General features: G+C 54.3%; 1 protein-coding gene across 1 annotated transcript; it reads right to left on the bottom strand.

Annotated features, from left to right (window-relative positions):
- Positions 1-5,156: 5,156 nt before the first annotated feature.
- HES4 (hes family bHLH transcription factor 4) lies at positions 5,157-7,452 on the bottom strand. The gene is given in 6 exon segments (XM_052691557.1): positions 5,157-5,650; positions 5,652-5,725; positions 5,728-6,159; positions 6,764-6,851; positions 6,949-7,044; positions 7,160-7,452. Coding segments are annotated over 6 exon segments (870 nt in total). The 5' UTR covers positions 7,271-7,452; the 3' UTR covers positions 5,157-5,581.
- Between the last annotated feature and the right edge of the window lie 3,992 nt (positions 7,453-11,444).

Here is an 11,444-nt window from a genome sequence, read left to right as displayed (position 1 = left end):
GAAGAGTAAATCATAGGAATCCCTCCATCCCACGCAACTCTGCTTTGGCTTTGATTTCCCAGTGAGGAGACCCAAAGGTTTGTTTGGACTGCAACCAGCAGGCTTTGCACTTGTAGTTTCATCCTAACAACTCCATTTGCTCAGGAGAAGCTTAAAGCAGAGAATGCAGAATTAAATCCATCACCATCACCTTCAGGATTCTGCTCTCCTGCACTTAAAAACAACACTTGCAAACACTTTGCTCTGTCACACGTTAAAAGCCACCAGATTTGAGTGTGCATCAATATACGCACAGGGTAGATGAATGCTGGGGGTGGATTTGGGGCCGCTCTCTGCATCGCATCCCATGCTGAAAGCCCTCTGTGCTGCACAAACCGGGGCTGATGCAAAATCCCTCTGCTCTGCTCGTGCCACTGCGGGGAGGCTGTGCTTTTAAGTTGCTACAGGCTCTGCAGGAGCACAGAGGCAGGCGCCTGCGAATCCACAGCCGCCCAGCCTGGCAGACGTCCCTTGTCACCTCTCTCAGAAGCCTTTTGCATGCACTCTCAGACACCTCTGGCGATGCACGCGTCATCCCGGGCTCAGCATGTTGCTTCCAGCCCCCACCTGCAAGCCTTCAGCTTTCTCTATGGGAATGAAGGAAGCAAACATTTCCACTTGTGCCCGTGGCTTGCAAGACGTGAGCAAAGCCCATCACACTGGCACAGAGCTCCGTTCCCAGCAGGCTGCATCACCTCTCCTTGCATTAACGCCTGCTGTCAGCTGCTTGAGTGCAATGCAACAGGCAAGATGAGAAAGCTGAGGGTCGTCCATCCCATCTCCCTCGGTTTCTTTGGGTGCTGCTGTCCCATTCTTTGGCTGGAGGCTGAGCCGGATGAACGCATCACGATGGGTCAGGGTCAGAGAAAGGTGGAAGTGGGGGCTCTGAGCTCCTCCTCACACGGGATTGAGGTTTGAAACGCACTTCTGCCCACTCCAAGAGCAAATGGAAGTCGTTCAGCCCAGGATCCGACCCATCCCGAGGGGTTGGTTGGGGTGCTGAGCACCGATCCCTCACTGAGGGCTGATGTTTTCTGCACTGCTGCTCCAAGAGAGAGCATCGCCCTGCTTGCACGGGCTGGGGGAAGGGAGGAGGGAGCTGATGGGACACTCCGAGCACTGGCTCCTGCCCTCAGTGCTTCTGCTGTGTGTGGGATCCATCTCTTGCATAAGAGCCATTTGGGGCTGTGATTTATCTCTGCCTAATATGACGGGCTCTTGAATTGCAAAGGAAAAAAACACAAAACAAAACAAAAGAAAAAAAAACCTTTATTTAACAATAGTTCGGCCTAACCTTGTAATAACCTCCCTGCCTTCCCCAGAGAGATGCTTTGCTCAGATACAGGAATTTGTTATCCGCACACAAACATTGGCCCCCTCTCTCCAAATTGGAGGGACAGGACAGTCACCCTTTCCTCACCACTGCTTTTTGAAGTGACAGAAGCACGGCTTGAATGATTTTCCTATTTTCACCTCCTGGCTCCCAATCAGGACCTGCAGGTTCAGTGCTTATGTTGTGATGATGGATGCGTGGGGTGGAAGACAGGGGATAGCAGGGTGGGATTCGGAGCTGAGCGCTCGGTTTTGGGAGAGCTGCATTCCATCGGGGCTGAACAAGGATGTGACCAAGCAGCTCGGTGCCGTGACCCCGACCCCAACGAGAGGAGCAGAACTTCATTTCAATTCATCAAGCCAACAGCCCGAGTCGGGGGAAGGGGGGGAGGTGCGGGGTGCGCCGGGTCGGGATGCGGGGCAGGTGCGGGGTGGGAGCGTGCGGGTCGGGTTGAACCCATTGCCGGGGCCATTGCCGGTCCTATAGCCGGTCCTATAGCCGGTCCTATAGCCGGTCCTATTGCCGTGCTGCTGGCTGAGAGCCCGGGGGAACGCGCCCTTCCCACGCCCCGACGGCACCGCGCCTGCTGCCGGCCGCGCCTGGCTGCGGGGCGGGGTGCGCCGTTCTGTTGTATGGCTTTTTTTTTTTTTTTTCCTTTCTTTTTGCTTTTCTTCGCGTCGTTTTCTTCTTTTCCCCTCTTGGTTTATTTTCTTATTTCATTTCATTTCGCTTCCTCTTTGCAAAAGTGGAAAGGCGAGGTCGGGGACGGTGGTGGGGAGGGGGCAGCTCCCAGCCCACCCTCGAGCTTCGCACAACCCTAGGTTATGTTATTCTTTTATTATATTATTTTATCCCGTTTACCATTTTTATTTATTATTCCACTGATTACTACTTCTACTGACTTCCCGATTTATTTATTCATTTATTTCTGCAAGCCTCCCCCTCCCCTCCCCTTCAGGAAGGCAAGTCGGGCTGTGGGGGGGTGGGCAGATCTCAGCCTTTGGGCTCTGTCGGCCCTCCTCTCCCCTCCCCTCAGCGCTGCCCCCCACAGCCGGGCGGGATGCGGGAAGGAGCTGCGGGGCGGGGAGGAAACAGCTGCGAGAGGGCCGGAGGGGTTATGGGGGGTGGGGGGGAAACGGCAGCGAATTTCCTCCCTGGGAAGCACGAGAGCACGAGGTGGGAAGAGCGGAAGGCTTCAGGCAGCGCTCGGGTGCTTTTCCCAGCCTGAGCTTTGCTGCCTGCCTGGGGCTTGGCTGCAGATTTTCCTTGCTCTGAGCAGCGCTTCCTACATGAAGTTCCTATGGGGCTGCGGTGCTGCAGGCAGCTGAACCAGCACGGTGCACTGTGCAGCTGGAGCCCAACTCCCCGCTGCAACATTTGGCTTTCTGCAAGCTGCAGGCGTGCCTACAGCTCTCCCTCTTCTCCTTCCCTTTGCAACAGGAATTGCAGTTTGCAAATGTTGCGGTGGAGTTTTGTCCCTTTGCAACCAGAAATGCAATTGCAGCCATGGCAGTGGAGTTGTTTTGTCCCTTTGCAACCAGAAGTGCAATGGCAGGCATTGCAGTGGCGTTCAGCTGGTGGACACAGAGCATTTTGCTGCTGCTTTGCTGCTCTGTGCCCAGCCCACGCTCTCCTGCTGCCCCGGCATTATCATCACGTCCACCCTTGTGGACTTTCACCTTCCAGCAGCAGCAGCACACTTTGCTCTTTTATTGCACCTTGACAAGGATAAGGGCAGATTGAGCACTCAGCTCACAGCGTGAAAAAAAATCAAGGCTTGCATAGACAGCACAGCAGCCCCTTGGTTTTGAGCAGGGGGGAGAGCAGGGCAGGTGGGCAGGTTGGTGCAAAACCAACCCAAAGGCTGCAAACCTGCATTCTCTGGAGCTAAGGGCACCCATCGGGTTGGCTGCAGCTCTTGAGCTCCTGCCATTCACGTTGCTCGGTGTCATTCACCTCCCAGAGCCAGGCAGCAGCTCTGAGACTCTCCCAAGGCCAAAAGCAAAGCGTGTGGCTGTGCTGGCCCTGAGAGCAGGGCTGTGACCGCAGGGTCCCTGCACCGAGCGCTTTGCCAGCTGTTCCCTGCTGGGTTTTTCATTTCAGGGCATCCCTTTGGCAGAGACACGTGCAAAAATCAGTTTTCTTCCAGCGAGTGCAGCTCAGGGTGCCCGAGGGCTGTAAGAGAAAGGCGCTGTGTGTGGGGTGGCTGCAGGGGATGCAGGCAGGGTGCAGCCCTGGGGATGGATTGGGTTGCAGGCAGGAGACAGGCGGCTCTGATCCGTGCTGCCCGGGTGGCTGCAGACAGCAGAGGAGGGGTTGGCAGCGACTGCGGGGGATGGAGAATGGCTGTAACGTGATTTTCTGCCTGCGATTGCATAACAAAACCTCCTGGGAACCTCTGGATTTAAATGGATCCCTCCTTGTGTCTGGGGCACCCGGTGCTGATCGATGATGCGTTGGGGTTGGGTTCCTGGGGCTGACCTTGGCCATAGGTGCAAAAAGGCCACCAGAAGTGGCACCTTGCTCTGTACCCATTAACTGCTACATTCTGCTTGCTGAGAGCTCAAAACATGACGTTGCATTGCCAGTATTTAAAAAAGAAAAAGCAAAACAAAGGGTGTGATGTGGAGTTCTTGGATGTCGTCCATCATCGGGGGCGTTGCAGCCAGGAGATCCCTGAGGGTTGGGAAGGGGGGTGAGGAGCATCGCATGCGGGGGTGCCAGGGGATTCAAGGATGGATGAGAAACGTGGTTACGATGCATCGTGGCCCCTGGTGTGGCAATGGTAATGGACAGGGCATCCATTGGACAGGGCATCCATTGCACAGGGCATCAGTGCACGGGGCAATGGCACACGCACGGCATGCACTGGACGTGAGGATGGCATCCAGATGGCATCCATTGGACGTGTAATGGCACACACATGGCTTCCCCTTGCAAGGACTCCAACGGCCTGACCTCACAAACGCAGAGCAAAGCACACAACCAGCCTTCCCTCCCTCCCATACCACTCAAATGGTCTTTCTCCTCACCGTGGCCTTATTAATTGGTGACAATTGGAAGCGGTTTAATTCCGTGTGGGTGAGGCTGCCATTGCTTCCACTTGGCCGGGATTCAAGTGCTGGGGGTGAGGCAGAATGGGTGGCAAAACTGTCTTTTCCTCAGCTCCGATACTTACTGGAAGAAAATAAAATAAAAGCCACAACCCCGAGTGATTCTCTTTTATGAGGTCGGCATTGTGAGGCCGGGCAATTGAATTTACAACAGCATTGAGTATCGGAGTCTATCTGGCCATGTCAATGAGAGCAGGGAGAGAGAAGGGAAGAAAGAAAGCAAGAAAAAAAAAAAAGACACACATTAACCCTCAGCTCCGAGTTCCCAGGCGTTTCAATAGGGCTCCCAACTTCCCAAAGAGCCCGCTGCATACTCGATGAGACCCTTTATACCTTCTAATTACCCTCCTCACAATGGGGACGGACTCTCTTGCCTCTTTTGTGGGTCGAGATAGTAACTTTTGCACGCACCACCCCCACGGAAAGGTAATGCAGAGCCATAATACAGAGGAAAGCTTCAAGTTGGATTATCTCACGCAGCAAGCATGCATTGCCCAGCTTCCAGGAGCACGGATTTAGGAAGCTGTGCTCACACAGCCCCTCATCACCTCCCCTATCTGCTGCACAGAGCCCTCCTACAGCCACACTCAAGGCCATAAAGCCGGCCCCTATCGCCTTCCTGCAGCGTCGGCTTTGTCTCTGCCCATTCAAATGAGAGGAGAAAGTAAAAGTTCTATTTCAAAGAGTTTATTTCGACACCTGCATTATTATTATTTTGTTCCTTTTTGTTTTTGGAGGTCTCCAACACAGGCACACGCAACACACGCACGGACCGACGGGGATACAAACAACTTTGGCATCATACTTTGAGTTCTTTGTTACAAAACTATTTCTCATTTATTTCTCCTTAATTAAAAAAAAAAAAATGTATCTCAAATAAAGGCATTTCAAAGGAGTAAAAATACAAATCGAGATCCCAACCTCTGAGAATAATAAATAGCGAGTTCCTAACGAGGTCCTTTCGTTTTTTTGTTTGTTTTTTGTTTTTTTTCCCCCCCTCATGTTGAAATCTGCTTAGGAAAAAAATACAACAACCACAACAGGGCTCCATAGAACGGAGCCAAGGCAGAGTTTTTGGGATGAGGGATGGGATTGGTCACCACGGCCTCCAGACGGACTCCCTGCGCTCAGCAATAGGGCTGCCTGCCTGGGATGCGGGCACCACGCTGTGCCCAAACGATGTCAAACCCTGCACGGGGGATGCTGACGGGGTGCTGGATGAATTCCCAGAGCCTCCACTTGTGGACACTGGGACGTTGGAGTTGGCGTAGAGTGGGATAACCGGTCCAGAGCCAGGTGGGAACGCCGGGTTGGGGATGAGGAAGGCAAATTGACCGTCGGTGGCTGGAACGAGCTGAAAACCCCCATAGACTTTAGGGGAAAGAGCTTCGGTTGGTTCCAGCTTGCACGGCACCGGCACAGCTCCGGTGGTGGTAGGAGGCAGTTGGACGTGCAGAGGTTGAGCCAGATGTGCAGGTTGGCCAGCAGGAGGGGGGGGCAGGTAGTTCATGGCCACGATCTGCCCCAGGCAAGCAGAGAGGTGGCCCAGCAGGCGGGCTCGCACATCAGCGTTCACCCCCTCACACGTGGACAGGAACCTCGTCACCTCGTTCATGCACTCATTGAAACCAGCCCGGTATTTGCCCAGCACGCTGGGGTCAGCACTGAGGGCGGCTGTAGGGAAAAAAACAGAACAAATTTCTTGGCAGGGAGGTCTCAAGAAGCTTCCTTGGAGGGTTTTTGGGAGCCCTTAGAGCTCGCAGAGGCTTTTGGGGTCCTTTGAAGTACTTGGGGTTCATGTGGGTGTTGAGAGGCTGCTTTCTTTTTTTTTTTTTTGGAAGAGCACTAAGAGCTTTTTTGGGGGGTTGCATCATTTCATTGGGGTCCCAAGAAGTTCAGCAAGTTCACATGGGTTTGGGCATGTCCCTAAATGTTCTTCCCAAAGTTGATTTTGGGGGGGGGGGGGGGGGGGGGGATTTCCACGGACTTCCTTGGGTCTTAAGATTTTTTGAGGCTTGAATTTGGGGGCCAGAAGAGTTTTTAGGGCTCCCTATAAGTTCTGGAAGGTTTGCATGGGTTCATTGGGGATCCCCATGAGCTTCTGAGGTTTGCATGGGATTTCGGGCTTCCTAGTAGTTTCCATGCAAGTTTGGGGTCCCTAAGAGTTCCCGAGCCTCGCATGAGCTTTAGGGGCTCCTTTAGGGGCTCCCCAAGGGCTGGGGGACCACCGGGGGCTCCAGCCCCCGGGGTCAGGGGGTAGGGATGGGGGGTTACTCACCGGCCATCTGTGCCCTCTGCAGGTTCCTCAGGTGCTTCACCGTCATCTCCAGGATGTCAGCCTTCTCCAGCTTGGAGTGCCGTGAGCTCTGCGGGAACAACACCGGCACTCAGAGCCCCCTCCCCGCATCACAACACAGCGGCAACCCCTCCCCCCCTTACAGACCCCAGCGTTGCTGTACTCACGTCTTTTTTCAGCGCGTCCAGGATGAGCATCTTCAGCTGCCCCAGGCTCTCGTTGATGCGCGCCCGCCGTCGCTTCTCCATGATGGGTTTGGAGGACTGCGGGCACAGCGCACACCGTCACCGCCCGCTGCTCGCCCCCGGCCCCGGCCCCCTGACCCCGCACACCGACCTCGGCCCGGCCGCGGGCTCGCCGCCATCCGCTGCCATTTACCTTCCGGTGCTCGCTGGCGCTCCGCGGTTTATCCGGCGTGTGGCTGGCGTTGGCCGGTGCCCCCGCGATAGGGGAAGCGGTGGGTTTTTCCATGCCCGTGTCGGCGGGCATGGCGAGGTAAAAAGGGAAATTAAAATAACTAAAAGAAATTCAGTTAAAAACGAAGAAATTGGGAAAAAAAAAATAAAGAGGTTAAAAAAAAAAAAAAAAAGAAGCGCGGGAAGGAAGGCGCTCCAAGCGGGCAACGAACGCGTGCGACGCTGGCGGCGGCGGGACCAGCAATGCCCGCGAGCGGCGCCCCCCCGCCTTTTATACCCGCCGCCGGCTCCCCATTCGTGTGAACCCGCCGCCGCGGCCGTTCCCACACTCCCCTCAACCAATAGCAGCGCGGGGCGGACGGACGCGGAGTTCCCATTGGCCGTCCGCCCCGCGCCCGTCCGTCACGCGCACCGCCCCCTCCCTTCTCCAGACCTCGCGAGCCAACAGGCGACGGGCGAACGGCGGCGCTCCTTCCTATTGGCTGGCGGCGGGCCCGCTGTCACTCAACGAGCGGCGGGCGGCGGCGCTCGTGCCCCCCCCCGCCCCCCCCGCCCGGAGCACGTGCCGCCGCGCGGCCGGCAGCCCGCATGGGAAAACCCCGCCCCGCGCCAACGCGCGCCGCCTCGCGCCGCCGCACCCGGGCATGGCGCGCGCGCGAGGGCAGCCCCAGGGGTGGGAGGGGCGGGAAAACGGGGGGAGGGAGGGGAGCGCGCGGCCGTGCGCAGAGCGCGTGCGTGTGGGGCGGGGAGCGGCTGGGGGGGGGCGAGCGGCGGGCCGCGCTGCGTCCTTCGTCCTTTTTTTGGTTGTTAGGTTTTATTTCTTTTTCTTTTTTTTTCCTTCTTTTTTTTTTTTTCCTTCTCTCTCTTTACTTTTTTTTCTTCTTTCCTTTTTGCTTTTTTTTTTTTTCTTCTTCGTCCTTTTTTTCCTCCTTTTTTCTCCTTTTTCTCTATTTTTCTCCTTTCTCTCGTTTTTCTCCTTTTGCTCCTTTTCCCCCCTTTTTCTCCTTTTTTTCTCTTTTTTTCTCCTTTTTTTTTTTCCTCTATTTTTTCTTCTCCTTCTTTTCCCCTCCTTTTTCTCTCCATTTTTTCTCTGTTTTCTCCTTTTTTTCTCCTTTTTTTTCTCCTCCATTTTTCTCCTTTTCCCCTCCTTTTCCCCTCCTTTTTCTCTCCATTTTTTCTCCATTTTCTCCTTTTTTTTTCCCTTTTTTTCCCCCCTCCTTTTCCCCTCCTTTTCCCTTCCTTTTCCCTTCCTTTTCCCCTCCTTTTTTCCTTCTGTCTCCTTCTTCCATTTTTCTTTTTTTCCCTTTCCTTCCTTTTTCTTCTTTTTTCTTCTTTTCTTCTTCTCATTTTCTTTTTCTTCTTTTTTCCTCCTCTCCCTTTTCCCTTATTCTCTTTTTTCTTCCTTCCCCCCTTTCCCCCCCCCATCCTTTCTCATTCCCTTCACCAACCCCATAGCAATTCCAACTCTCCTTTCACACCACCCCCTTGACTCTTCACAAACTCCCTCTTACCCGATCATAACCACACACAGCACAGAACACGACGCCTGCTGTCACCCCATGCTTTGCTTTTCTGCTTTGCTTTCACCTTTCTGCAACAACCCCCTCCTGTTTGCTCCCCCCATCACTGCACGCTCACACCCTCCTGCACCAGATTGCACTGCTGCTGTTGCAACGGCCTTTGCACACTTAGAACCCCCCCTGCACACACATAACCCCCACACCAAACTACCTGAAGGGCTCTTTGCTCTCCGAGCTCTGCATCACGGATTTAATCCCCATATTTCTGTTGGATCAGAGGACAGAGGAGCGCAAACAGCTCCCTCAGATGCGTGCACTTTGATCCCTAAACCCAACTTGATTGCAGCCGAGCTCGGAAAACATGGGAGCCCCTTTGAAAAGCTTTGCAGCTGAGAAACGGCCCAGGGTGGTGGGGGCTGCATGGGGCTTTGCTGGGGCTGTGTGGGGCTGGCAGCTGGGCCCTTTTGCTGCTGTTTGTGTGTGGCCAGGCTGTCACCCCCCAAGATTTCTCCCACCTTATCCCCTGTGCTCATCCCTTGCCGCGCAATGTGCTTGGGGTTGTGTTCCATGAGGGGATGCTGGAAGGGAATGAAGACATCAGGGCTGGCAGGTTGCATGGGAGGCAGCATGGGACAAGTCTTCCCTCTGGAGCTCAGTGCTCTGATCAGCCACAGTTAATTAGCAGGGTCAGACAGGCCAATGCTCCCAAAAGTGGAGAGGGAAAATCTTTGTACCATTGCATCCCATGTACATGATTGGGATGCATCCCTTGCACCATTGCATCCCGTTTGCACCATTGAGATGCATCCCTTGCACTACTGCACCATTGCATCCCATGTGCACCATTGGGGTGCATCCTTTGCACCATTGCATCCCATGTGCACCATTGGGGTGCATCCCTTGCACCATTGCATCCCATGTGCACCATTGGGGTGCATCCCTTGCACCATTGCATCCCATGTGCACCATTGGGGTGCATCCCTTGCACCATTGCATCCCATGTGCACCATTGGGGTGCATCCCTTGCACCATTGCATCCCATGTGCACCATTGGGGTGCATCCCTTGCACCATTGCATCCCATGTGCACCATTGGGGTGCATCCCTTGCATCACTGCACTACCACATTCCACGTGCACCATTGGGATGCATCCCTTGCACCATTGCATCCCATGTGCACCATTGGGGTGCATCCCTTGCATCATTGCATCCCATGTGCACCATTGGGGTGCATCCCTTGCACCATTGCATCCCATGTGCACCATTGGGGTGCATCCCTTGCACCATTGCATCCCATGTGCACCATTGGGGTGCATCCCTTGCACCATTGCATCCCATGTGCACCATTGGGGTGCATCCCTTGCACCATTGCATCCCATGTGCACCATTGGGGTGCATCCTTTGCACCATTGCATCCCATGTGCACCATTGGGGTGCATCCCTTGCACCATTGCATCCCATGTGCACCATTGGGATGCATCCCTTGCATCACTGCACCACCACATCCCATGTGCACCATTGGGATGCTCAGAGCATCCCAGAGCCCCCAAGGAAGCGTCGAGGCCCCTTCAGCTGTAAGCAAGGGTATTGCTAAGCAAATTGCTATCTGCACTAACAAACTATTATTCCTTGTGCCTCTGCTGCTGAGGACATCCTTTTGGGGGACGGCTGTGGGAACGCGGCGGGGATTTTGCAGCGTTAGAAATGGAGATTTTTTTTTTTCAGGGCCTCTTTCACCACAAAGCCAATGGGGTTTAATTTCTTTTCTCACCTCCCTTCCTCCTTCCCCGCCCTTCGATATCGCAGCGAAAGGAAATTGCAGCCGTGCTCACAAAGCCCCTCTCGAAGGCATCGCCCGGTTTTGTGGGGCGGCGCAGAATAGCACAGCTGATTGGGACAGATGTTCCCTTCTTTCCCCGAGTGCCAACGCTTTGCCCAAAACCCAAATCTTGCTGACTGATCCCGCATGGAAAACATCTTGAAAAGGCGGCGGAGATGAAAAGGGAGGGAAGGAGAGCGTTGTGTCCGGATTTAACACAGCCCAGTGCTCCATTCTCTGCGCCTGGCCCTGGCTGGAGAGGTCCTTTCAGCAGATCCTGTTCATTTGTTGGCGGATAATAGGGGCTGAGTTGCGGCAATCCATGTGCAGAAAGCAGAAAATAGAGTCAATTACATCTGTATTAGGTGGCCTCGGGGAGAAAATCTCCTTACATGCCTTCCACTGATACTGTTCTTAATTATATTGGCTAAGGAGCTGCCTATGGTAAATCCAAGCACGGCCCTGGCTCCTCTAATGCAGAGCAGTGGTGGGGATGTCACTTCCCGACGGGGTGTTTAATTAGGGGTTTTCTTTTGCCCACAATGAGCGCTGCCTGGCCCTGCACAGCCTCTACGAGATGCAGTGGGGGCTGAAGTCTTGTTCAGGTGTTTGGTCAAATGCTGCAGTGCTTTCCAAGGTCAAAACTGTGGGATTGCTGTGCTGAAACCTGGGGAAAAGGGTGAGGAGAGAAGACCTGGTAGCTTTTCCTTGGCTGCACTGTGCAAGTGCATCGTAGAAATGCATGGTGGAAGTGCATCATACGAGTGCATCATGGAGGTGCATCGTGTAAGTGCATCGTGCTGGTGCATCATACAAGTGCATGGTGTCATTGCTTCTTGCTAGTGCATCATATAAGGGCATCATGCAAGCACGTCGTCCAAGTGCGGTGACTTGCAGTGCAGTGCTGCT

The sequence above is a fragment of the Tympanuchus pallidicinctus genome, unplaced genomic scaffold (genome assembly GCF_026119805.1).
Source record: "Tympanuchus pallidicinctus isolate F22 unplaced genomic scaffold, pur_lepc_1.0 scaffold29, whole genome shotgun sequence".
Taxonomy (NCBI): domain Eukaryota; kingdom Metazoa; phylum Chordata; class Aves; order Galliformes; family Phasianidae; genus Tympanuchus; species Tympanuchus pallidicinctus.
The sequence above is the reverse complement of the archived record's forward strand: the minus strand, read 5'-3'. Positions and strand labels throughout refer to the sequence as shown.